A 27,159-nucleotide genomic window follows, 5' to 3' on the forward strand; every position below is an offset into this window, starting at 1 on the left:
ATGGGGCGCATTATCCACTGAGGAAATTAAAATAACTTTGGGCTGGGAGGGGGTGGTGGGGGTTCATAACATAATAAAGGTTCCTTAGCTGCCATTTCAGCAACTTACATGGTAGAAAGAGCTGATCTTCAAAAATAAGGAGATTGATTGTGATTTAGAGGACGCGTCACAGCAACAGGACAATGTGGAAGAAAACTGATTACAGTAAAGAGATGTGAAAGAGATTTTTAAAGGATTAACCATTACTTTATTTATGTGATATTATCCATGTAAACATTCTAAATAGATCTGAAGTTTGAAATTTGGTACTGCCACTTAGTGTGAGGAATTTCTTGGGCCCAGTCCCTGAATCATACTGCTAAGGTGAAAAATATGAACTGTATGTGAGGGTTAACCTTTTGACATAGTTTTTAAGATAGGCTTGAGAAAGTGAAATAAACATCAGTTTCAACCAACACCAGACTGACCCTGGTCACAGTCCCTGGTGGAATGTATCTGATATAATAATCTACAGGAACACACAAAACTTTTGATGCTGAAAGTTAAACACCAGAAGTCATGGTCAAAGCTATCAGGGAATGAAAAGAATGTGTGAACTCCTCTGTGTGGTTCCCTACAGGGGAAGGTGACCACTGTAATTACGTTTTGTGTAAATTTGCCCAAAACTGAAGTATTTGGATGCATGCCAGTTTACAAACATGGTTATCTTTCAAAATTTGACAGATGTAGAGTAAAACTTGAGGGTATATTTCAATTATTTATATTTTAATATTACAATTACTTAATATAGCTTGTCACTTGTCCAGTGTAATTTATTTTTTGTGCAGTCTTCTTCAGAGGACTAGCACTGGTTTTGTTCCAAAAATTCATTCATTTGTTCATTTTCTATACTGCTCATCCTGGTTCAGGGTCGCTGAAGGCTGGAGCCTATCCCAGCCGTCTTATTGGGAGAGGTGGGGTACATCCTGGACTAGTCGTCAGTCAGTGGCAGGGCTGACACATAGAGACAGAATGAACCTTTATAGACTGTATTTAGTTAATTTTGAAGGGAAATGCTCATTCAGCGCCGATGTCCATCCAGCTATTGATCCTCATACCTACTCATACATTTCTTTGAATCACTTTCACAGGTGTATTTTACTAACAGGGTTCTGGATTCTGTCTATAGCTGTTGTTCCTATGTCAACAACATTTTGGACTTCTTAGGAGGGTTTCATGTTTCAAGCATCAATCCAAAGTTTCCTTGTTGCACATGGGTTGAGACCCCTGCTGTCAGTAAACTTGCTACTTTTGCATTCCTCTACAGATATAACTCACTGTTGGTTTTTGATCAGACCACTAAATGAATGAACTCATGAGGAAAATGTGTGGCTTTCGTTCAGTTTGGTCAAAGGTAAGGGTTAGGGAGCGGATGTTTTAGTCTCATCTACTGAAGTAAAACTTTCTTTGAGAGGATTTAAAGTCTGAGTTTCTTCACTGCTCAGCTGGTGAATTCATCACATATGTGATCAGAGAAAAGGCGTAAGCAGAGTTCAGGGGAGCGACAGAACAACAGAAATGATACAATAATGCAACTTGAGAGTGTTAGTTATCTTTATTACATTTATTTCATTTTCATATTTTGATTTCACGTGTCTCAGTAGTACAAAGTTTGTTAGAAATATTACAAAAGTTTTATAAGTATCATGTACCTTTCCAGACTACACAGCAGCCAGTGAGATAAGACTTTTGCACTGAAGGGGAATGTATTTCAGGAACTGTTACTTCATTTCAAACCCACAGCTTTTCAAAGTGACTGTGTAGAAGGCAGCAACGATCAGCCGTTTGTGTATTTTGAGCAAAATGCGTGGGCAGCAAATTCTTGCAAACTACATCTTAAAAATCAATCTAATGAATGAATAAAAGAAGATATTCAGAGTCATTCACTTTCTTCTTTTGGTTTTACTCAAAGCTTAATCCCTTTTTTAAAAAAGTACAACACTGTTGATGAGGTACTGATGTTCTTTAGCTCACAATCTGCACGGGGAAGCGGATGCAGAAGAGGTCCTTTTTGTTGTCGTCTCTCAGTTCCCACTCCACAACCAGCCGTATCTAGAAAAGCAGAAGACAAGAAAATTAACAAAGTGGAACCAAACTTGCTCACAGCTATAAAAAAAAAAGGTTTGGGGAAGTGAAAAATAAGGTTTGGAGTCAATCTTGCGATTCAGAGATGACAGCATCCCCTTGAATCAGCTCTCAACTCAAATCCAGTGTAATTTCTGTTTTTTTTCTTTCCTCTAGCCATAAAGTAAGATACAAAAAAGTGCAGGAAGATGTCACATATTGCACTTACAGCAGGATACTCAGATTTCACAGGCAGAGAATTCACGTAGTGATACGTCTGCTGTTGCTGGATGGGACACTGGATTCCAGATTTACAGCCATCTTCGTTGGGAATGGGGAAGGGGACGGGGACCCCAGCGATCACACCATGAACCACGGCTGTGCTTGTCTGGCTCTGGACATCTACCACAGACACAAAAAAAGATACAGAGTGTAAAAAAATAAATCATGACAATTTCTGCTGTTTGTTAGGGGATGTATTTCTCAAAGATAAATGCTCTTACCACTTGTGAATGTCACATTCACACCATAGGAGTCTCCTTTTTTGAGCTGGCATGGCTGCACCGGACAAGGGTTGATGTCTACCATGACAACTTTGGCTGATTCCGAGCCTGAGGAGAGAAAAAAAGACAGTTTAGAGTATTCTGTCTGCTCATGATCAGCTTGAAAATTTAAGTTTATGGTAACTTACAATGCAAATTAAAAAATGAAACTAATGCCTTTTGTTTTTAAGAACTAAAATCCAATCCAACATAATTACAGTTATTTAGGGGGGATTATTTATTTTTGAATTTAGTTTGTGGATTATCTTTTCAATCATACATTTTTTACATTCCAAAGTTTGTGACATAATCCCTCTTATGCAGCTCTAACCAAAGGTGTCAATTTTAAAAGGGGCTATAGAGTTGTCGGGGTTTTTTTAACACACATGGAAACTTTGTCTTTATGTCACAGGGGACCTTTAAAGCTTTACAATCTTTTCAACAGCCTAAATTAAACTTTCAAAGAGGAGCCAATAGCCAATGATATCATGAGACTTTAGTGGGATTATGGGTGATTTGCCATTTTGTTTCTGGCTACTCAAAAACTGTCTCTGAACTAGTTGAAAGACTTTTTAGCACAAGAGAGTGTTTGTGTGCAAGGGGATGTGTTTCATTAAGCCAGTTATATTTTTTTGTAGAAGATGGCAACTTTTAAGCATTAAAATGAGACTATGTATTGTATATTTCAAGTTGATGACTTCATAAACTTGTGACGTCAGGTTTCAACACACCTAAAAAACACTTTAAAACATCTTTCTAGGCGCTGGTCAATAAATAAGAAACAAATTGATTTATCCTTCATCGTACAAAGGAGCATTTTTTGTACCATTTCAGGAAACTTACCGCAGTCCTTGAATTTCACAGGGTCCGCACAGGTGAATCCCATTAAGCAAAGCACAACGATGACACCCGTCTGAAGACCCATGTTTCTCTCTTATCGTGTTACCCTAACAAAAAGGAGAAAAGAGAACAGTTTAGACCGGCAGATCAGACCGAGTCGGAGCTGTCAGCATAAATTGTGAATCATATGACTTCTGGTCAACCCCACAAAGGAGCAGTGATTCAAAAGTTTAACACAATGCGGAAGACATTCTTTCCCAAACCCCAAGCATGACAGTAAACAAACCAAAAACTTTACACGCTATTTTTCTTGTTCTAAGTGAATGTTGAAGCTCAAGAAACTTAAAATGAACAACCTGTACCTTCGAGGTGCTTCCGTCAGCTCATGAAGTGAAAATAATAAACGCCTAGCACGCTTTATTTCCCCGTATCACGAGATTCAAGTGACGCCCATTCGTCTAAGCAAATCATGTTTTTCTTACCCGGAGTAAAGTCTGACAGGAAGCTCACTCACAGCAATATGTTTGCACTTCAGTGGCTCGAACAAGGCATCAGACAGTTAATGAATTGAGTCGGTGCTACCCAAATATTTAGCTTTAATATTTAATAAGATAGGCTTGTTTGAGAGAAAAGAAGAATAAAAGCCTGCGAGGCAAGACTAGGAGGTTAAAGATTCACAGCTACGCAATACTCTTTGATTGGCAGGTAAAGTGACGAATCAAATCGGCGTATTGTGTTCTTCTGGGCGCGTGTCTAGCTGACGCAACTGCTTCAACCAATTGTAATGGATTCTGTACCTATACGTCGGTTAGAGGTGGGACTTAGCTACATTTGTTATGGAAGATGTCATTCGTTGGAGCTATGATAACTGCGTCAAAGTCAAAAGTACTGAACCTTGCTAGGTATGTTAAGTTATCTTATGTGGTTGACAAAAATATGGGCCGCTTTCAAATTAAAACATGTCATGTTCAGAGGCTTGAGAAATGTTGCGTGTGTATTTTGTTAGGTTGAAAGCAGGCTAGCTTTCAGCGCTAGCGTTGCCCAATTGACTTGCTAACGACGGTACCAGTTCAAGTCCTCCTGCTGTCATCTAACACTGTCAATGTTTCACAGGACATCCACACTTTTGAACAACAGCAATGTAGGCCATCAATTACTCCGGCTTCCTACAACCCCGATATCCCCACACACAGCGGGGATTCAACGTTTTAGCAGCGCCTCCACACAGGGGAAGGAAGCGGTATCAAACCCATCTGAAGATAAAGTTAACTTAACTGAGTCATGTGTGAAGGTAAGCAAACACCCTAAACCAATCTAAAAGATTGTTTGAAAAAAAAAAGAAAAAAAAAAAGGAATAAACAAGTTAATAAATAGATACATTGATAGATACCTCTTCATGATTTGTTGTGCTTTTCTCCCAACGGCTCATATTCATATCTTCTTTTAACACAGAGACTAGGGGAGATCATGGGAGCAGGAGAGTACCTGAGGATACATGTGGAGGGGGGAGGCTGCTCTGGGTTCCAGTACAAGTTTTCGGTGGATAGTAAAAGGAATGAGGATGACAGGTAAACTACTTCTAATGTTATAGTTTTTAACTATCCATGTTGCTTTCCATATTCCAATCATCTTTGTACCTTCCTGTCTCCTAACTGCTCTGAATATCAGGGTGTTCGAGCAGGGAGGGGTGGGCATTATCGTGGATCAAGACAGCTTGGAGTTTGTGAAAGGGGCTACTGTGGATTTCAGCCAGGAGTTGATCCGCTCTGCCTTCCAGGTCCTCAAGAATCCTCAAGCTGATCACGGCTGCTCCTGTGGCAGTTCATTTTCTGTCAAACTATAACCTTACTTCACTGTTCATTCAACACCCCGATTTATCAGTTTATTGGAAGATTTAGGACACCTACCCCCTTCAAACAGTCACTACAGAGACACAAAGAATCTGTAACATCCACAAAAACTAAACATTAAAAGCTTCAACAAGACAGCACAAGATAGTGCCTTTAAAAGGTACTAGATTATTCTTTAAGCTGGTACTTAGGGGCATCATTACACACCCAACTGATCTGACTCTGGTATTTCTTAATTTTTAATTCAATACACATCAGTCATTTCATCTAGGACCCTAAAAATCAATAGTGCTTATTTGCAGCTACATCATCAGTGTGTTATGTGTCATGTGTTAAAAAAACAAAGACTCACTGAAAGTGTTCAGAGCTTGCATTAGTCTTTATATGTAAAAATGTAAATAGGTTATCTATGAACAGAAAGAGTGACTTTATTGTATTTGTTTGATCTAAATTAAATTAAAATGAATGCAGATACATCTGTTCTCTCATTATTTATTATATGCAAAGTGGCATGATGAAGCAGTAATCATGTGACTGACATCACACAATGACTTATTTGATTAGATTGGAATGGGGAGACTGCAGCCGGGAGGTGTGTCTATTTGTGACAAAAGGCTTGTCAACAACTCATTGTTTTTGACAGTTGAAAAAGAACAAAAAAAAAAAAAAACAAGTTTGTGGTTACTTTTTTATTAAAGTGGAATTTAAGAAACATCTCACAAAAAATATACAAAAAAATATGTACAAATGATATTTACACTGGTATAATGTAAATCAAAATATGCAGCAACATTTTTTGTAGTTAGTCTGTAGTTATAAGCTAAATGTTTTGCACTTTTCATAATTTCTCTCTGATAAAACATTCCATTTAAGCAATATATTTGATTACACAAAACACTTAACCTACAGCTGAAAAAAGTCACACTGTTCAGATTTATGAAAATGCAACAATACTACATCATAGCAGCACACTGAAAAGTGACCCAAAGATTTGCAACAGTGCATTGAAACATCAATTTACAACTGTTCTTTTTTTGTTTTCTGAGGAATTTTGGTTGGGACGGATTGTCTTCCAGTAGGCCATGCACACCCAAGAACCACAAACATATCCTCACACAAGTACGGACATGTTTAACGTGTCATGAAGGGAAACACTGCAGAGAGGGGGGTTTGAGGTCAACCAGTCATCAACACGACCACATACACAAACCATAAATGAACCGTCAGGGTAACACAGTGACCAGGTCAGGTGTACAGTGCATAGTATGCTTTGGCATGCTGACATCCAGAACATAACAGTGGATGTTACATTCAGGAGAAAGGCCACAGGATTTGGAATTACCAGTGAAAATAGAAAAAAAATGACAACATGATCCCAAAATAAACCCTAAAAGGATACAAAAAAAAATCCAAACCCCTCATAAACTGAACTCTCAGATTAAGGCCAATTCAGTTTGCTACATGTTTTTAAAAAATGGCGTTATCACTAACACGAGTCATAGACCTGCCAAGAGGCAAAAAACTGCCATTGAGGACATGTAGGCTCATCAAAAGAATCCCACACTCAAGTGATATGCACGTACTGTATATGAAAGGTTTTTTTGATGATGTGTTAGCAGAGCTGAACGCTCTCTGCCTGTGTTCACAATCAGATGATGCTGACATGACAATGAGCCTTGCACACATGCATGCACCTAGATTTGAGGCAGTAAGTCAGATCACCACAATGACTCATTTACAAGCTGCCAGGTCTCTCCTCCTCCTCCTCCTCTTCTTCTTTTACTTCTTCTTCAAATGATTTTTTTTCTCTGAGGAGCTTTGCTGGAGACTCTCTGAGGCAGGATGTTCCCAGTGTGCTCCTCAGTGAGGCGCATGGACACACCTCCACACAAAGAGACTGCAAAGCACATGGAGGAAAACATTAGCTTAAATATTCAAAGGCAAGCCATTTGTTATCTATGTCACTACAGGAGCTTACCTTCTGTCGTCTCCACCGGCACTGACAACAAAGCGATCGCCATTTGTGAAGCGTACATTAGTCAAGTGAGCAGAATGGCCCAGAAAGCGTTTGTGTTTGGCCTGAAACAGATCACGTTTGCATTAACTAAGTGGTAATTTTTTTTTTTAAGGGGGGTCAGCAGGGCTTAAACTTTACATTTCATTACTGAGCACAAAAATATCAGCCTCAAACATGACAAAGTCAATCATCAAGTTGACACTTAACAGCCACACAGGTGTCAAAGTAACTGAAAAGAATGGACAAGTTCAGATGCAACTCTTTTTTCCTGAGTTGAGTAAAGCAGTCAACATGGGGATTTCATTAAGACACAACACTTTGTAGTCTAAGTGTGAACATTTAAGACCCAGGTGAGCGTAGCTGCACTGGTTCATACTTGAGAAGTTTTTTCAACAGCTTTGACATGGAGTGATAGTGTCTTCATTCATTACAACCAAGGTTTGATTCATTACGAACAAAAATCAAGACACCAAAGGGAAAACCAAGTGGAAAGCTCTTAACGCTGTTTGGCAAGCAGTGGAAGCTAGAGGAGGTAAATCAGAGGGTGATCAGAAAGGAAACACAAGAGTGTCTCATCACTGACAGACACACCCGTATTAGATATGACTGGACACTGCAGCAACTTGGACATCTCTGAAACTTTACATCCGCAGAGTTTATTTCATCGTCTCTCATTCTTAATTTCTTCGAATCTCTCCATGCATCTCTGGTGGGGTGGACTTAGACGTAAGTGGAGGATGCAAGGGTGGAACTCAAGAAGTTTGGGGTCATCTAACAAAAGTGAGTCCATGCACACCTTGGCCTTACTTACCTTTGTGTGGGCCCTGTTATGGTGTGTCTTAAAGAAATATATGCCTGAACTGCCCTTAGGGTTTGGTCATGTAGTTGGAATATGTATGTATATATTAGAGCCCGACCGATTAATCGGGCCGATTATGCCTGTCACTGATTAATCGACATTGGCCAAAATGTAGCCGATTATAAAAATTTTTGCTTCGTGGAGATTCTGTCGCTCCTGCTCCTGTGTGTCTGTGTGTTGGGCTGTACACTGCCCGAGTGCCCGCCCCCTCCGTCCACCATTATCTAATGTAAGACTATAGAACGACGTTTTAACGTTGTGTTAGTTGCTTTTTTGTGAGATAAACAGAGATAAATGCTACTGTTAATTCACACGTCCACCATTATCTAATGTAAGACTATAATTCGGTGTTTTAACGCGTTTAAGTTGCTCATTGTGTGTTTACATATTTTTTTTTTTAATAAAAAAAAAAAAGTGTTTAAAGTTTGACTTCTTTATTTATTATTGTGTTAACAGCTTGTTCTTATTTATCATTGGTTTACACTACAGTTCTTATGTTGACAGTTTTATAATTTAAGTTCCTTGTTTTAATTTAATAGTGTTCGGTCTCTGTCTTGAATCATTTGAGTATTATAATGATTTGTGTTCATATACAGTATATATCCCGTGTATATCAATGAATTTATTATATATATCAGCCGATATATCGGATATCGGTCGATATATTGGATATCAGCTTTTTTTTGCCCCCAGTATCGGTATTGGCATCGGCTCCAAAAGTCCCATATCAGTCGGGCTCTAGAATATATATATGTATGTCTAGAGAAATAGTCTTAAAAGTGCAATAATTTCAGCACTGTTCAGAAAAAGTGCTGAGAGAAAGGTCAATAAAAAAATCTTCACCAGTCATATGATGTTAACATCAACACCTAAAGGAATCACGAATATCAACAAAGGAACAAACAGTATTAATGATTAGGATGTGTAGTATAAATAATTATACTTACAAACTTCTCGGGACATGGAAAATCGAACAGCTTTACCATTCCGAAGTCATCGCCTGTGGCCATGTTAAGGCCTGAGTGTGACACACAGGCACATGTGACATCTGCTTTGTCTGTGTTACGGGACCAGATCCCCACAACCTCATCCCCAAGGACACTGAGGACGGAGACAGAGAACAGTTATCTTCTCACCTCACACTCAGAGGTCTGAAAATTTTTACTATCACCTTCCACATTAGTCAGTCTTAATGCTGGGACTCTCACCTCGTCCAAGTGGCCCAGGTGATCCTGTCAATGTGTGCCTGCTCTGTGACCTGCTTCCCGGATGGCACCTCATACACGAGTCGTTTATAAGCACCTGTGGAGATCTGTTTCCAGAGGTTAGAGGTTAGGAGATCACACAGCCAGTTCATGTCTGAGACAAACACAGCTTCTCACCGCACACCTGGTCTTTACCTGGACGTAAGCGCTGTCAGCAGAGAAGTCCATCTGCATCACAAAGCTGGGGATGTCTCTGCAGCAGTTGATGCGGTTCAGCTGTGGGCCGAGCGTCAGGTCGTAGAAGTCCACGGCGCTTTCAGTCGAACCAACAGCTAGGTAACGTGAATTTGGACTGAATCTGGGAAAAACAAGATAAGTGTCAGAAAACACCAGCCTACCTCCCTAGAATGTAAAGGTACATTATAAAAAAGCCTGCTCTCATTTAACTGTATGGAGGCTGATGGAACGACATTTTAAGCTGCAGTGTAAGATGCAATGACAGTTTGAGCTACATCTTGGTAACATGTTCAGATCACCATTTCTGTATGAAGTATATTCTGTAAAAAAAGGTGTTCAGGACAGTCAGTAAAAGTCCTTTTCAGCAGCGACTTGCTCTGAACTACATTTGAAACCTGCCACACTGCTGTCATCACCTGATATCCTGGATAGGAGAGCGCCGGTCTCTTTTCTTGCCCCAGATTTTGAGTGAGGCAACCAACAGGATGATGAACTCCCCGTTCTTCATGCCGATGGCGACCATGTCCCCCTCAGGGCTGTAACCAATGGTGCGTGCTGGGTGACCCAGGTTTACTTTATTCAGCATCTTCTGTTTCTCCGGCAAACACAAAAAGCAACACATCAGTGATTCAGTGATTATGTTTACGTCTTAATATGTGACATCTAAAGAAACTGAGAAACCAGAGAGCACTGGGATAGTCAGGAGAGGCGATTAATGTGGTTCTGACCTTCTCTGGGATGTCCCACAGACGAACTGTGCCATCCTCCGCTGCAGACAGAAAAACATCTCTGGAGGGATGTGTGGCAAGACCCCAGATCGGCCCATCCATGTGTCCATTCACCAAGATGTTACACGCTGCGTTCTTCTCTCCTACTTCAATGATCTCTGCATTCCTGGTCCCCACAAGAATTTTACCCTGACGCAGGAGCAAGCAAAACATCTCTCAGTACAGAAGCAGGTTAAGAAATAGAATGTTTCATTGAATCTTATGAATCTTATGAATCATACCTTTCCTCTGCAAACAGAGCGAACACAGTCGATGATCTGTCCAGTCTCTAATCGAAACGCTCTGCAGCGTTTAAGCTCCTGGTCCCAGAGCTTCAGGGCTCCTCCCTCCTTTGACCTGTTGGTGAAACAGTAGAATCTTTCATCCCTATATTCATGAAATTCTCATGTATACCCATTGTATATGCTTTCCCTCTTTTAATATCAACAATCTTTTAAAAAGATAAAGGTTTAATTCTAATCCCAACTCAAGCTCACTGTTTGGTAATTCATTACAGAAATGTGACCAAGCAGAACTCACGGTCTTTCTTTGCCTCCGGTGACGATGAGGCCGTCTCTCAGTGTGGTGTACATGGTGAACACAGGGCCCGTATGAGCTTTGGCAACAATTCTTACTAGAATGTGTTCCTTCCACACACACACATCCCCACTTATGGTACCTGTAAATGTCAAGTTATTCTGAAAAGAAAACAAATCTGCACTAATCTAGTGGCCTAAAAGAGCAGAGCAAGCAAGGCAAGAACAGTTCACAGCACATTGAAGCAGACAGTCGGACATCCTGTTAGCTTTAAGACAAGCAGTCGTATAATGGAGTAAAGATAATACATTAGCAGATTAGTAATTTTGGTATTTCAGAAAACTGGTTTCTTGACAGTATTCGATTTTTGAATGAAGACGTTGTACAAACTTACAGCTCCAAAAGCGACAGACAGCATGGTCTGCATCCGGGCATCCTCGATGTGGCTCAGCACTCCTTTCTTGCTCAGCAAAGCTCGACCAGCTAACGTCCAGAACCGCACATGCTTGATCCCCACTGAGACAAAGTGTGTGTCGGAGTCTGGACGAAACTCAGCAACAAAGATCCTCTGGGTGTGACCTATCCTGCTGGCCACTTTGGCACCTAAAACCAAAAACCTGGTGTCATGAAAGTGTGATCTCAAACTGGAAAAGGTTAGAAGAGGGAGGTTATTTTACCTTCCTGCCACTTCCAGATGGTGACAGTGTGCTCAAGATCCAGACCCACAGACAGCAGGAGTTTTCCTGTCGCACTGAAGCTGACAGAGCAGACACCACCAGAGTGGAAACAGCGCAGAACTGACAGCGTCTGCTTGGTCATGGCGTCCCACACATGGATGGATGGAGACGTTGCTGAGGGATGGTGAGGGGAAATGTAATCCTTTGCATTAACAGCGGCTTTTATCCCGTCACGGTCTTAACTCAGAACACTCAGCAGTGTGTTCATTCATTTCTACAACTTGGTGTCCATTGTTAACCAAACTAAAATTGAGAAGTATGGAAAAGGCTGGAAACAGCTACTGTCACGTCTAAACCAAGGGTGGGCAAACTTTTTGATTCGTGGGCCACAATGGGTTCTAACATTTGACAAAGGGGCCGGAGCAGGAGCAGATGGATGGAGTGCTTTGGTAATTATCAGGGTATCATTCGTTCATTCCATATCCGTTTTAGAATCCAAAATCAGAAAACGGATAACGACTTGTTATTCAATTTTTCGTTTTCAAATCAAAAACCAGAAAACACGCAACGGTCTATTTTTTGCTGTTTTGATTTTGTTTTGAAATTAGAATTAGAATATGAGAGAATGGAATAATAATGGGATTTTTAATCCGTGTATGGTTCGTTCTTTCATTATTCTGTTTCAAAACAAAATCTAAAAAAACAAACCACTGACTTGTTTTTTTGTTTTTCTGTTTTAAAACCAAAATGGAAAAACGGAGTTACAGAAAAATGCGTTTTTTCTGTCCTGCTTTTAAAAATGAAAAAACAAAAAATAATAAAAGATCGTGTCAAAATTGTTTGTGTGATATTTTGATATTAAATGTGAACTCTCAATTTAGAAAACATCAGAATTGCAGGGAAAATAAAACATTAACAAGGTTTATTCACTTAATTTTTTCAAGTTCGACGGGCCGGATTAAAACGTTTAACCGGCCGCATATGGCCCCCGGGCCGTAGTTTGCCCTAAAAGGCTTTAAGGGTCTAAACCCTTCCAGAAGTTTTCTTTTTTATCAAGTGGCCACAAGATGGCAGTCACACAAAGACTATAATCAGTCAAAATACACAAAGATTTCCTTTCAACTACTGCTCAAAAGTAATAACCACAGTCTTTCTTGTGCCATATGAAGTCTAGTTTAGAAATTTCCTTACCTGACATGTCACCAGTATCACCTGGAAGAGAGGAATATCACAGTTATTGACAGGACAAATTCTGAGTACGGGTGGATGCTATTATGAAAAGCATCTACTGTCGGAAATGTTGGTATCAAAATTAGAAAATTAAAAGTTATCTAAAATATATGTTTTTTTTTATTTATTTGACATCTGCTCTACAAATGCTTCATTGTTGTATTCTTTAAATACAAGTTTTTGAACGAGTCCCAGAAATGCAGCATGTGTGGCAGTCCCTCAACTATTCATTTATGCAGAAATGATAATTTTGCTCATTACTTGCTTCTTTTTTTGTTTCAGACAAACTTGAAGGAGGCGTAAGGCCATCTGCTGCGTACAACCATTATCCTGCACAATTCACAGCAGCACATACAGGGAAGAGAAATGAGGCTGCTGACGACACAGGAGGTCAACGTCTCACAAACATACCTACTTGGCCAGTTGCCACCACGTTGGGGAATTTGGGATGTTGATTGATTGTCAGGCACAAAATGTCGTCGCTGTGTTCAACATAGAAACTTTGGCAGGCTGGAAGACATAAAAAGCACACACACACACACACACACACACATGAAACATGTCTGTTATGTTGGCTGTTGAGACCACAGAGTGAAACGTCTGTCAGACCTTCCTCTGTCTACTTACAGGTCGTCAGGTTGAGCACAATCCCCACAGAGGCTGTGTGGAAGATGATATCTGCTCCCTCGTTCAGGTAGTGCACGTTATTACGGCAGTCGTTGCCACGGTAACCAAACACCAGCTCCAACACCAGGTCCTGAGGGACAGTCAGAAAAAAAAACAGCCAGAAAGTCAGAAAGGTCAGCACCATGACGACTAAGACGTCTCAAGCCGAAGTTGAGCGTTGTTATTCAATTAGAGCATCATCAGGTCCCCAGAGTGGCTGGACGAGCACACAGCCTCTTCAGCGGAAATAATCAAATTAAGAACCAGCGGTTTGAATCTTCACTGCCCTGACAGAGACAAGACTCCTCTCAATCATCAGTTTTCATCATTTGGTTGACTGTGTTTTCTTAAGGATGTCCTTTCCTACCTCTATGGGCCGCTTTTTTTTGCCGACATTGTTGGTCTGCAACTTCTCCGGCTGTGGCAGCGCTCTGCTGACAGGAGGCCTGAAACAGACAGCTGGGATAAGACAACTGACATGCAACAGCTCATCAAGTCTATGATGGTGGTAGTGACAAAAAACAGCAATGTCACACAGAAGATGAGTCTGGTTATTGCATAGGATGTTTAAGTAATATGTGTATTTATATGCATAAAATGAAACAATGTTTACTTTCAAAAGAAAAGCAGGGACAAGGACTTTCCTCTCTGTACTGAGGACAGAAACATATTACTCATGGATTCTTGTGTGTATTCACATAAGTATGTGTTTGAATATCCAGCAAAGTGATGAAAAAGCAAGTTTTGAGAAGGTGACATTTGCACCTCAGAGTGGAATAACATTCAGTACTGCAAAGTTACAGATGTTAAAATCAAAAAAGGAAATACAGAGAGCTGGTAGATCAGGTGCCTGAGACTAATGCTCACTGAACTGCAAAAAACTGCGATCCAAGCAAGAGTTTATGTCTCATTTTAGAAACAACTGTCTCATAAGACTCAATATGAGCCACCTTCCCCTGACAAGTCCACAAAAATGTTGCAATTCAAGCTGTTTGACGATGGAAAATGAATGCCTGAATTTCTTGTATGGAGTAACAGAAATCTTCCAAAGAGGTGAGGAAAAACTTACTATATATATATATATATATACATATATATATGTATATATATATATATATATATATATATATACATATATATATACATATATATATATATATATATATATATATATATATATATATATATATATATATATATATATATATATATATATATATATATATATATATATATATATATATATATATATATATATATATATATATATATATATATATATATATATATAAGAAACTGGTTGCTTCATATAAAATCTAAAAGATCTGTGTGTGTGTGTGTATTTTGTAAAGTAGATAAAAAGAACCAAGAGTTAAGAGCTTACCTTGACCCTCTTCATGGCAGCATTAACAAAGAGAAAAAAGGAAGAATTTCAGAAAAGCTTCTTACAGAGTTCGTTGCTGCCCAGCAAACACTGAGGACATAAAATACAAGAGTCAGTGCCATCATGTAACCATGACAACTCAAGTCAATTACCATGACAACTGCTGCCCAGAAAATACTGCAAAGATGCCTGAATTTAAAAAAAAATGCTGATGTAGAAATCAATAAACCTGAAGTGGCTAAAGTTGATCTCTGATGATGATGTTCTTGTTTATTTGACAACACTCTGTTTACAAACAGCTGTGAATACAACACCTCCTTAAGGTGAAGATGTGTGAAGATATGGAGATGATTTATTCCTAATCCTCCTGTCTGGTTAAAGATGTGATCCTTCTAATCATGGCAACTCCCCAAAGTCCTTAACTATTAAAAAACATTCTTGTACAACCCGCTCACTTTGCTCCACTGAATACTAAAGTGGACACTCGACTAATTAAAGTCAATTACATTCAAGCTCTACTTCATCGTTTAGCCCAATTTGTCCTGCCAGTCAGGACAGAAGCTCATTAGCAAGTGAAATAATCTCCCAAACAACATCTTGGCTTACATGTGAGAGAAAGCTCCTGCTGTATTAAAAAGTGGGTTTTCATTGAGGAGGCTTCACAGATTTGCTAAATCAATCTGATTCTGTCTGATCAAAACAAGCAATTTGTCATTGACACAAATGCTCACTATTCATGCATACAGGTTAACATTTTGTCTGGAGCTTACCTGACAACTCCTTGCCTTCAAGCAGAATTAGAAAAGGAAGCAGGATAGTAAGAGATGAACAGCCATTGAAGGAAAGAAGAGCAGAACAGGCTGAGTTATTTCAAGTCAGTGAAGACAGGGATGGAAAAGAAAAGATGTGTTGACCAAGAAACCAGGTTTTGATTCACAGATACTCCTCCCTTGTACCTTGATAGGAATTTCTATAAACTAGGGTCTGACTAGCATCTGCAATGCTAAATGAAGGAATACCTTTCATCCACAGACGGTTCTTTCATCTGCAGGTGGGGTTTGACGCCAGTCATGGGTCGCATGTTAGTGGATAAGGCCTTTATGGTGTAGGTGATCTCATTCTCCCTCGTCACATCGCTGTCATAACCTGGTGAAAAGGCAGGACATGTTTTCATCCCAGAAATAAAGTCATATGACTAATTCCCTGAGGAGGATGCTCATCACTCACCGCCATCATCCTCACTCTCGATGTCTGACTCCTCACTGTCACACTGCTTGAACTCCCGGTGGCCCTCGGGCTCATGGGCCCAGATCATGAGGCACGTGTCACCCCCACCGACAGTCACCAAGAGGCTGTCGTCATGGGTCCATCGCACATTGGTAACATGTGTGCTGTGGGCCACATAGCGTTTGAACTTTGCATATTTCCCCTGAGGAAAAGGGACAACATTTGTTTAACACTTGTGACATTATCAAAGGAATTAACATAACATTTCCACTAATTTAACCATAAGCCTGGAGCTGTTACACTCTCAAACCACGCATTAAGAAATTAGTCCTCATGTCTTTTACCTTGACAGGGTATCTGAAGAGTTTGACGTATCCCAAGTCATCCCCTGTTGCGAGCACCTTCCTGTTGTTGCTAAGGCAGGCAGTGGTCACCTCAGTGACCTCACTGATCAAAGGCCAGATGCCCTCAACAGACGTTCCCAGGACACACGTCCATGTGCTCCAGTCTATCTTCTCCACCTGAGCCGAGGGAGGAAACATGTCAACATTTATTCATGAAGCAAATTTAAAAGTTGCAAATACTCAGACTTAAAAAAGAGCAACAACACAGTATTTCGAAATAGAAGCTAGAGCTTATTACTAAAATGTGCTAATTTCTGTAATTTGCATGCTACACTAAGATACCCAGCTGCTAAGTTCATCTTTATATTACCACACAGCAAAGATATTTCATAAACTCTTCCATTATCACCAATGACGTGTTTCTCATTGAACTGTTTCATAAAAGCTACAGAGTATTCATTAAGTTTTACCCTTTGCCAAAAATAATGAGCTTTATTCACATTTGAATGAGAAATCACCTGAAGTAATTGAAAAACCTTTGGGATATCCAGCTTTGTCCTCTTTTGTTAGTCTGCTGAAACTACAGTTATGTAGCCATTGAAAAAAAAAGGCCAAGAAAGATCCCTGAGGCACTCCCCAGCTCAAAATAGTAGACAAAGCATCACTAAACATCACTAAACATTACAGGATACTTTCTATTTTACAAATGCACCATGAGCCAGATAAGAAATCAAAAGCTTACACATAACAACAATTTTCACTGAGACAACAAACTGTCTCAGTAATAATTATTGAACAACCATACAGAAGAGAGTGGGACAAACGGGAGGACTCAGTAAACTGAAGCATCATGATGAAATGAGCTGAACAAGAAGAGGTAAGAGAGGTTGTCTGGGGCTCCAGCCAAACACAGCTCAGCCTTATTTTCTTAATGCACTTCTCCATACTGTGCCTCAGAAGTTGTTTGAATGTCATTTTGGATTAAAGAGATGCCAAACAATATCCCACTTCCTTTGCCAGAATTGGAATGAATTGGTAAAAGTGGGCCGTGTTAATGCTGTGCTGCTCTTTCCTGAGCTTCTTCTGGTCCCAAGGGGATGCTCTATACCCCCTCTCCCTGCTTACCTCTGTAGCTGGGATGGTCTGCCTCTTGCCGCGAGGAGCTTCAAAAAACACCTGCTCTTTAGCACCTGTGTTGACTTGGAGTAGTTTCCCTGTGAATGAAAGAAGCCCAGTGGGCAGAGGTGCTAGACTGAATCCCTAATTGGTACTTGAGGAATTTTTTGCTACAGCTGACTGAAATCAGAAAAAGTATCCCAGGAAGTGTTTACCTCTCTTGTCCCAGTCCAGATGGGTGATGTAGTTCAGACATCCTTTGCATACACCGACCCGCTTGCTGCTCATCACATTGTAAATATCCACAAAAGTGTCTCCTGATGCCACTGCAAGGTACTTCCCTGCTCCTGGGGAAAACAGAGAGGTATCACTCAAACTTTATTACCTCCACCAAGGAGGTTATGTTTTTGGGAGAGTTTGTCTGTGAACAACATTACTCAAAAACTAACGAACGGATCTTGATGAAATTATCAGAAAATGTTCAAAATGGAATAAGGAAGAAGTGATTAAATTTTGGAGGTGATCTGGATCACCGTCTGGATCCAGGATTTATTCAAAGGATTCTTTATCATTGTGAAATAGGGCTGTTTTCACCATATGTGTATATAACTCCACCATAAATGGTCAGATTGCTTTGCAAAACAATACAAGAGAAGGTCACCATAATTTCTGACAGATGTAAAAGTATGATCCAGATCCTGGCAATATTCTGGATACTAAGATACGGAATATGAAATATGTACTGGGTCATCATAATTTTCAACACTGTCAGGTAACAAATCATGGTACAAACCTGCAACTAACACCAAATTGTAGCAGACAGTCTGCTGAAAGGGAGTATAACATTAAAGTAGGACTAAAGTGTTGGTGACAATCACAATATGCTTGGTGGAGGACTGCTCTCTCTAAATGCTTTTATGCTTAACCATAAATCAACTAAATCATTGATTTTTAGAAGCTGGAGTTAGACATTTCTTTGTTCTATTGTTTTGATCCTGACCTGAATATCCTTACATTTATTTAAAAAAAATTGTCCAGACAGTTGCAATCTTCAGAGGATTATTGTTAAGGTCACCACAGCTCTAAAACTACAGGTCAAAAGAGGCCTGGTTGTAGATTCTTGATTTTATTTCATTAATCTAAAACTTAACTGTCAGTGGTTATTCCTTTTATAATATTCACTCTTAAGTCTGTGTCCTGCACAGCAGAACACTTCGACTCTAAGACTCAGGCCCTCAGGGATTCACGGGTGTTGGGTTGAGAAACAGGATCTGTTGCTCTGTGGATCAAGGTTAAGTGTTCAGGTGGAAGAGAGTTTAGTTTCTTGCTCTCTCTTCGGCCACCCCCACTGTTTTTCAGTCTGGCCCTATTACAGCAAGCTAATAATTTGGGTCAGGCCTGCAGCAATATCTACCCGACTCAACAGTGGGAGAGAAATATGTGGTACCTGCTGGATTTCTACACAGCATCCTACATACTCTAAGATGCTTTGGAGGGCACGTGGATTATAGAGGCTTATTCACCATTGAGCGAAGGATTTCAGGGCTTTTTGAAATGCTTCAGAAATGTGGAGGTGGAAGACAGACCTGGTGAGAATCTGATATCAGAGATGATGTCCTTGCGGTGGTGGAAGGACACCAGGTCCTCCAGAGTGTCCGCGTTCACAATGAGGAAGCTGCCGTCATTCAGGCCCACCGCCAACGCTTTGCCATCAGGGGAGAAGCAGCAACAACGGCCGCCTGTGGAGCATAACGTGTTTGTTACAGCCCTGGGACCTGTGCGCATCCTGTTGGAAAATAAACTCATCTGTTAGCGTACGAGCAGTGACTCACCTTTTCTGAGCTTGCGCACCGCCAACATGCAGTGGCTGGGCGAGAGGTCCCATATGCGCAGGGTTTTGTCATCACTGACGGTGGCACAGAGCGGGAGGTGGGGATGAGTGGCCAGGCCCCACACTTCACCCTCCATGTGACCCTGCAGACACACAAGAGGACGAAAGAAGTTGATTTTTTTAGTAAAATTAACTCAAGGCGGATAGGAGGCGAACATGAATATCTTTTAGTTTGATGTGAACAGATGTATTTTCTTTTTGGTATTTAGTGTGACTGACAGATTATTAAAACATTTCTCGAGGATAAGTCAAAGTGGAAACATACATTTAACCAGGACCTGCTAGCCGAGTCTAAAGCTCATTCAGTATGATATCAGTATGAGACTAAAAATACAAGCTTTTTATTTTTAACCAACATTATACTTCCCCTACATTACCAAAAGATACCCACACACTTAATCTGTGATCTCTAGAAGAAATAACCTTAGGGACAACCTTTTACCTCTCACCTGAACTGATCCCATTCATCAAAATGTTCTTGTACAATTTAAAGCTTCAGAACAGGGCAATCAATAGCATTCACTCTGTCGGCCAACAATCATGGGAGCCAGGAGACGCTGCAGTACCACTTAGCTAAATGAACAAACTTACATCCTACAGCAATAATTCATCACCATTTATGGCCACTTCCCCGGTGGCTCTGCTGATAAAACAGACGACATCAATAGAAGGGATATGCATCTATTACTGCATGCTGCTTTTCACAGAATAGTGAATATGTTCAGGTTTAAAATCACTGAAAGGTTGATATTACTTTAACATAAACCTTAAGTCACATTCCTACAGGGTAAGTAAAGTAACTATCAGACTTGACATTCAGTGTCTGTGCTACAAGTATCTACCTAATATAAGATATCTGTGGCATTAATAAGTTGTTTCTTTGATGTTGTTCTTTTGAAGGATGCTTAACACTAACAAAACTGACGGCAAACCTCATCTTCTGTTTGAGTTCCTGCAAGCACACCAGCAAACATAATAGAGCTGAAACGATTCCTCGAATGATTCGAGGTACTCGATTACAAAAATTACTCGAGTAATTTTCTACGCCTCGAGGAATCGTTTAATTTTAAAAAAGACCAAAGAGTGGTATTTCAAACAGAGCTGAGCCCATATTAAGAGAGTTTTCAGACCCCTCAAGCTACCTCTTATACAAAATAGCAACTAGCAACAAATCTAGCTTCTTTTCTGGAGTTTGGAGACTAATGGGTCATTCTACGAAACGAGTGCCATTTGGGTCCGCAACATTTGATGAGATGTACAAGGCACAAAAAATGTGTCAAAGTGTGTTTACAAATTTTGGAGCTACCACAGCAAGTGCTCTTATTGACATGCTGTATCAGAAAATTCTATTTTTTAAAGAGAAAAATTTTCATTTGAAAAATAACTGCTCTTTAATTAAACAAAAATGTATTTTATCCGATTACTCGATTAATCGATGGGATTTTCAGTAGAATACTCGAATACTAAAATATATGATAACTGCAGCCCTAAAACATAACTACCCTAACATTTATTAAAACATAATTAAAAAAGACCAAAAAAAATTCTGGACTAAAACATTCAGTAAATCATCTTAAATCTGGCGTGCTGAATGGGATCAGATTTGTGATAGACAGTGGGGTTATTTTTTTTTTGGTATCTTGCCTGGACTAGCAGAGTGATGGGGCCACTCTTGTCCACCTCCAGGATCTCCCCATTTTTGGTTCCCACTAGGATGTGTCCGTGGCCCAGAGATATGGCACGTATGGAGGGATTATCCTCCAGGAGCAGCCCTGCAGAACAGATGAGTTATAGCATAAAGTCAGAGACCTTAGCTTGAACCAAGTCGCTAGAGGAAATACTCATTTCAGCTAAAAGCATTGAATGTCTTAATAGGGTTTGCGCTGAATGGGAGTATAACATCTCAGGGACCAGAAACGAGGACAAAGGAGGACAAAAGACAACAGGATGACCTTTTTACCTTTCGAGCCCGGAGCCAGGACTGATCTCTTGATGGCATACGTCTTGAGGCATCTCTCGAATGTGTCGTCCCACAGAGCGACTATACCGTCCTTTCCACCAGTCACAAACCCCTACAGGGAAGAAATCGTGGCACATTTAACCCCTAAGTGATTTCATACCAGTTTAAAAGGTCACTGTCAGAGAAAATGTATTATTTAATACCATCCTGTGTAAGAATAAATGGCAAGAAAAAAAAGACAAATGGTTGACTGAGGCTGTACACTGGTTGGTATGGGAGATCAGAGAGGCTGGTTCTAGTTATACTAAATGAAAAAAATAACACAAGATTTTATTAACCTCCCACCTGACTTAATAATAAAAGGCCAATCAGAGATAGTTTATGTCGGTAAAGCAAAATGTGGTTTTCCTGCTCTGAAAGATTTACATGGAACCTTCAAATTATATAGGAACTTATTTGGGACTTTTTTGCAATGTTAAGGGTTAAAAATATCCTTCCAACATTGAGTAAACTTTTATTTAGAGAGCTAAAAGCAAGATTTTTAACATGTAATGTTTAAAGAGCCTGTGAAGGCGTTCAGACAACTCTGATTTTGGCACACATTGTCTGTATTTTAGGTTGTCAATTATCAATGATGCTCTAACCTTAGTGAAGCTGCCTTTTAGAAATTAACACTTTCCTTAGTGTTGTCATATTTTTCTTGTTTGTTGTTCAAAAATTACATTGTTTAAATAAAAAAATGTAACGTACAAAAACATGTTCTCATCTAACTCATATTGAGCAGGGCACCACATCCCCAATGGCTCTGGATGCTCATTCACATGCAGCTCCCTAACCTCTCTCCTCTAATGCATGGCCACTGGAATCTGTGTGTGTTTCAGCCTGTGTATGAAGCATAATGCAACACTCGAGTGGAAGGGCTGAATTTACCCTTAGAGATCAATAAAGCATATTTTCTTCTTTTTGTTTTCGACATTCACTCCTTGATATATATTTTGTTATCCACATTTTCCACCCCCTGAGGGAGACGTAGTATACATATTAAAAAACACTTCATCGTAGGGAGAGCCCTTTTCCCAGTGGTACCTTCTCCAGAGCGTGCACACTGAACACAGGGCCGTCGTGAGCCTTGACTGTCTTCATCAGAAACATGTCCCTCCAAATGCAAATGTCCCCTGTGCATGTGCCTGAAAACACCATCTCCTCTGACCAGCCGTACACAGCACACATCATCGTCTCTGTCTTCCCCATGTTCCCCTTGCGCCCAATTAGACCACCACCTGAAAGAGAAACAGACAGCCGACTCAGTGAGATGCTTGTTAAGTTTCCTCCGTTCAATACAGACTGAAAGGAAGGTGTCTCACCAGCTTTATGCCAAAACTTCATGTGTTTCACACCAGCTGTGATGAGCTTGTCAGGGAGGTAGGGGTTTATTTTGACAACAAATATTTTGTCTTTGCTTCCCCTGGAAAACAATTTTCACATCACTTAATATGCACATAACAAAAACATTTCATCTTTAAACTTTGTGACTCACACACTTTTTATTACTCATTTAATCTTATTGCACCATTTTATTTGTACATTTTTGGAAAATTGTGAGGACATTAACTTTGACTTGAATCTGTAACAGCTGGAAACAGAGATTCAGAGCATTCGCAAGAGCGTGCAACAATTATTTTGGTTGAGTTATGCAAAGTGGACTAGTTTATTGTTATTAGATTGTGCTTTTATAACTGCTTGCACAATCCAATTCTCTACTCAGGAAGAAAATTGTGTAATTGTGGTCCATACGTGCATCCCATTAAGCCCCCTGCTGCCCTATGTCTCTGTTTCCAACTTTCACCCACTCTTCACCCTCTTTCAAAGCCTCACTCCTCTTCCTCCTCCCCCAGCTGAAGACCAGACAGCAGTGATGCACAAGCTCGGCTCTGTCAGGCCCAATTTCCCCACGCCCGCCTCAATGCACTACCCACCAGGGTCTGCAGAGGAGATTAGTGCAACTCCAAGCTGTCCCTGAGCTGTAGTGAGAGACTGGCAAACAACACGCAGGAGAGAGACCCGCTATGCACTGCTTCAGACTAGCCAGGGGGAATTTCAATGGAATGGATGCTGAATATGAGCATCAAGTGGAGTAGGCAACAAAGCAAAGCAGAGATATTTTGGGCTGAAGATGTTTTCCAGTTGGCTATTTCTGGTTTTAACTGGTTTCCGGGTTATATAATGTTACATTCTGGGAAACAGAAAATCTTACATTATGTTCTGAATGAATTAACACCTCTCACTATAGAGGTCTGGTGAGGTAATCCATGTCAATCAAACATACAACGTGGCTGCATCTGCACATATCTGGTCTTACATCCTGTACAGGAAAATTTACAGTAAATCTGTCCTTTACTCTTGGGCTGAAACATTTCTTTGACTGACTTTATTTTCATGATGTGAACTTTTCAGTTTGTCAGATCTGATTTGTTTTAAAGATGCCATGAGGAGAATCTGTTTTGATTGCACTCCCTTGCCACCTTCTGGCCCGGAGTCTCCACACACTGTCGTAAATTACTTTTAGTGAGGCGTGTTTGTTTCGGAGTTAAATGGAGATTGGATCAAAACAAATTTTCTTTGTCCAAGACAAATTTTTACTGGCTACAACGTGCCAAGGTATTTATCAATATAGTTGCGTAGCCCTACGGTTTGAAATGTGACATCAAGCAAATGTTGTAGCAGCCGGCTATATGTTAGCCAGATGCTCCGACGTATCTGTAGGCTAACGTGACAACAAGTAAACACTGTCAGTTTGTAAGTAGTTTAGTAGCTGTTTATATTTAGCACAGCTGTCAGTCCAGAGCTCTAAGATATGTTTGTAATATGTAATGTTAGTGAATCCTGGTTATGTTCTGCCAGTCATCTACCAATCAGAGCTAACGTAACCTCACTCTTCATTTTATTGATAAACTCTCAAGTTTGAACAGACCACTGCAGAATAACTGCTGAATGTGGGTTGGAATCAACATTAGCACAAACAGTTTAGCCCCTGTGTTATAGAGTGATACAGCCAGAGCTAGGGCTAACTAGCCTTTAGCTTGGGTTTCTTCTGCTCTTCTGCCCTTTTTCTGTCTGACAGTTAGGCTCCTGTGTCCACCATCACTATAAAATTAATCACAGAAATTGTTTTCAGCAGAGAAAAACATAGATCTCTGTGTTTTATCTCTTCTCTCTACTAAACTTCATCAGCCGGCGTGGTGTTGTCATAGAGACCTAGACGTGCCGTAAATCAATCCGGTCCTGGGTGACCCAAACTGGAAGCTAAGAAGTAGCAATTTGAAAATCCTGTAATATCGGCGCTGATAATCTCATTTTAAAGTGTGGATTAAGATCAGCTATATATCTAGAAGGGAGACCTTTTCAAGATCACTTTCAAACTCCTCACAGCCCCTTTGAAATCATGGGGTGGGTTCTATACCCCAGCAACGTTTACGTTTGCAAAAGTCACATTTCTTTCTGTATCATTATCCTTGTTTAATGAAAATCTCGAATGCAAAGTTCAAACTCAACAGGATGAGCCCCTTGCGTGTGTAAATTTAAAGTAATTCCCTTTAATAATGGATCCAAAGATGGAGCCCTAGGGCAAACTCCGACTCTAACCATTCAGGCTCTGGCAGGGTTAAGTGTTTCCGGGGAGCAGCCCTGCAATCCAAAAAGTAATTCCATTTCTTTCTTCTCCTTCATCAATCACACTTTCAGCCCTACGCGGCAAAGTGGCTTCAATTTAACCCTCATCAATAATTGTCCGTTGTTGAACTAAAAGCGCTCAAACAATCTTCATAATTAAATGGAAGATTTGTCAGAGCTTTCTGAAGCGTGTGCTGAAAGGCCGTGCTGCAGCTGGTTAAACACTCCAGTATAAGCACACCAACCTCATGGCGGAGAGCTTCTCCCCCTTCCTCCAGTCCCACAGCATAATGGTGTGATTGTCGTCCAATCCCACTGAAGCCAGCCGTTTACCATCCGCTGTGGAAGAAAACCTTTCAGTAAAGTTTAGACAGTGTCCACTCCTGCTTTGGCTCAGTGAAGTTCGGCCCTTGTTAGCAACATGAAAGCAGCCCGGCGGGTTTGATCTACGCCAGGTGATTCACTGACACTGACACACAGATCACTGCTCAGCCTCTGTCTGGGGCCAATTAAAAGAAGAAAGGTGAACTGGTCTACCTTGATGCTGTCAGACTGCTGTGGATAAAAGACAGCAGAAACTGGTTTTTCGGTGTGTCTGTAAATTGGGTGTCTTGTGAAAATGCCTGTCTCATTTATGTGTGGGAGATGTTTTTGTTCCCCTGTGAAAGCAGGAGGTCTGGAAGAATTTATGAATACAAAATGCAGGTTTTGTTGAATATGTCTGGATAAGAAGACTAACGGCAGTCAGAGAAAATGGATTTAAGTGTTACCTGAAAAGTCCAGAGCACATACTCCCAGCTGGTGGAAACCTTTCAACACGGACATGGGTTTTAATGTTTCTGTGTCCCATATGTGGATGCAGGAATCTCTGCCAACCTGAATAGACAAAAACCTACAATTATTTACACAAAAACTTATCTGAACACATACACACTTAAGAATTTTGAGCCTAATATGGCAAAAAACGTTCCAGTAGCTTCACCTATCCCTGAGGATCTAAAAACTGATCAAGAGGAACCTTTGAGTATTTAGGAAGTGCTGGAAGCTACCTGGCCTGTTGCTACAAAGTCCTTCAGGGGATGGATGGCCAAACAGAGGATGTCGTCGTCATGGCCCATGTAGAAACGTTGTGTGTTCTGCTGTCTGTTGTACACAACTCCAATAGCAGCCACATGGTAGACTATTTCCCCAGTCTGGGTGTAGAACAGGTTACTTCTGCAATCATAACCCCGGTACCTGCAAACACAAAGGAATCAAAGTGTCATTGCTAACTTGAGGAAAGAAGATCGAAGAGAAGAGCATCAATTTACTGCAGTTTGCTGATTGGAGGTTAATCTAAAGCATTCATTCGCAAAGTCTGGGTCCTGACCCAAAGGTGGGTCGCCAGAGATTTTTTATGGGTCACCAAATTAGTTTTCAAAATGTTAACACCAAATTCATGCTTTCCTCAACCAGAAGAAGTCTTTCTTGCCGATTTGTTTACTGAAGACTGGCTCCTCACACTGTCAGAGCTGGTTATGTTTTCATTGTGAAGGGTCATCGCCCCACTGTTTACTGTAACTGGAAACATGTAGCTGCTTTAAAAAATTCTGGGGCCATGAGCTCAAACAACCAAAGCCAAACCACCGTATGTTTCCTACTGTTTTACAGCGTCAAGGGAAAACAATGTCACTGTGTCACCATCACACGTATGAAAGAGCTGATCCATTGATTACTTTGATCGTTAGTTTCCAAAAGAAAGATTTGAAGTCAAATTGAAAACCCGTTTGAGTTTGAAAGTCCAAAGTCTATGCCGGATTTTGGATGGGAACCAGCTGCAGAAACAAGTCTATTAGAGCTTGTTACAGCTTGTTACAGCTTGTTACAGCTTGTTACAGCTTTGCAGTGATGTCAAAAGATGTGAGATGATGCAAAAACTACAAGAAAAATAAAAGAAACCTTTTATATCTTTGCACAGTTATTCTGTCTATCGATTTACAGATTGGACATATTTTGGATTGGGTCGCCATGGCTTGTTCCTCCAAAAAATTGGGTCACC

General features: G+C 40.4%; 3 protein-coding genes across 4 annotated transcripts in view; 1 reads left to right on the plus strand and 2 right to left on the minus strand.

The window, feature by feature from the left end:
* Positions 1-1,930: 1,930 nt before the first annotated feature.
* Positions 1,931-3,955, minus strand: LOC141806558 (NPC intracellular cholesterol transporter 2-like). Of its 2 annotated transcripts, none has more exons than XM_074692143.1 (5): positions 3,848-3,955; positions 3,489-3,592; positions 2,607-2,714; positions 2,333-2,505; positions 1,931-2,091 (listed from the first exon to the last, which is right to left on the minus strand). In XM_074692143.1, the coding sequence occupies exons 2-5, from the start codon at positions 3,568-3,570 to the stop codon at positions 2,005-2,007; spliced, it is 450 nt and encodes a 149-aa protein (XP_074548244.1). In that variant the 5' UTR covers positions 3,571-3,592; positions 3,848-3,955; the 3' UTR covers positions 1,931-2,004. The 2 variants fall into 2 exon arrangements, with proteins under 2 accessions (XP_074548244.1, XP_074548245.1); XM_074692144.1 differs by having other exon boundaries at positions 3,842-3,892.
* Positions 3,956-4,254: 299 nt separating this feature from the next.
* On the plus strand, positions 4,255-5,805 carry isca2 (iron-sulfur cluster assembly 2). Its single transcript, XM_074692270.1, has 4 exons — positions 4,255-4,387; positions 4,599-4,776; positions 4,938-5,053; positions 5,154-5,805. Exons 1-4 carry the CDS (start codon positions 4,329-4,331, stop codon positions 5,326-5,328), a joined length of 528 nt encoding a protein of 175 aa, XP_074548371.1. The 5' UTR covers positions 4,255-4,328; the 3' UTR covers positions 5,329-5,805.
* Positions 5,806-6,076: 271 nt separating this feature from the next.
* eml5 (EMAP like 5) overlaps positions 6,077-27,159 on the minus strand; it is a 46,050-nt gene continuing 24,967 nt past the window's right edge. Inside the window, exons 15-45 of the mRNA XM_074691754.1 lie at positions 26,171-26,357; positions 25,892-25,997; positions 25,367-25,460; positions 22,817-22,917; positions 22,539-22,732; positions 21,453-21,564; positions 21,137-21,264; positions 19,434-19,575; positions 19,188-19,340; positions 17,817-17,948; positions 17,611-17,699; positions 16,486-16,662; positions 16,142-16,343; positions 15,934-16,060; positions 15,685-15,699; positions 14,915-14,923; positions 13,898-13,976; positions 13,492-13,621; positions 13,276-13,374; positions 12,826-12,846; positions 11,635-11,808; positions 11,352-11,560; positions 10,961-11,118; positions 10,663-10,777; positions 10,382-10,570; positions 10,070-10,242; positions 9,612-9,774; positions 9,420-9,523; positions 9,159-9,312; positions 7,314-7,414; positions 6,077-7,232 (exon numbers count right to left, since the gene is read on the minus strand). Coding sequence (XP_074547855.1) covers positions 7,196-7,232; positions 7,314-7,414; positions 9,159-9,312; positions 9,420-9,523; positions 9,612-9,774; positions 10,070-10,242; positions 10,382-10,570; positions 10,663-10,777; positions 10,961-11,118; positions 11,352-11,560; positions 11,635-11,808; positions 12,826-12,846; positions 13,276-13,374; positions 13,492-13,621; positions 13,898-13,976; positions 14,915-14,923; positions 15,685-15,699; positions 15,934-16,060; positions 16,142-16,343; positions 16,486-16,662; positions 17,611-17,699; positions 17,817-17,948; positions 19,188-19,340; positions 19,434-19,575; positions 21,137-21,264; positions 21,453-21,564; positions 22,539-22,732; positions 22,817-22,917; positions 25,367-25,460; positions 25,892-25,997; positions 26,171-26,357 — 3,874 coding nt within the window. The 3' untranslated portion in view covers positions 6,077-7,195. The remainder of the gene's footprint in view (positions 7,233-7,313; positions 7,415-9,158; positions 9,313-9,419; positions 9,524-9,611; positions 9,775-10,069; positions 10,243-10,381; positions 10,571-10,662; positions 10,778-10,960; positions 11,119-11,351; positions 11,561-11,634; positions 11,809-12,825; positions 12,847-13,275; positions 13,375-13,491; positions 13,622-13,897; positions 13,977-14,914; positions 14,924-15,684; positions 15,700-15,933; positions 16,061-16,141; positions 16,344-16,485; positions 16,663-17,610; positions 17,700-17,816; positions 17,949-19,187; positions 19,341-19,433; positions 19,576-21,136; positions 21,265-21,452; positions 21,565-22,538; positions 22,733-22,816; positions 22,918-25,366; positions 25,461-25,891; positions 25,998-26,170; positions 26,358-27,159) is intronic.

This window comes from Halichoeres trimaculatus, unplaced genomic scaffold (assembly GCF_033239565.1).
Source record: "Halichoeres trimaculatus isolate MK-OKI-2021-1 unplaced genomic scaffold, fHalTri1.1 fHalTri1_scaffold_17, whole genome shotgun sequence".
Lineage (NCBI taxonomy): Eukaryota > Metazoa > Chordata > Actinopteri > Labriformes > Labridae > Halichoeres > Halichoeres trimaculatus.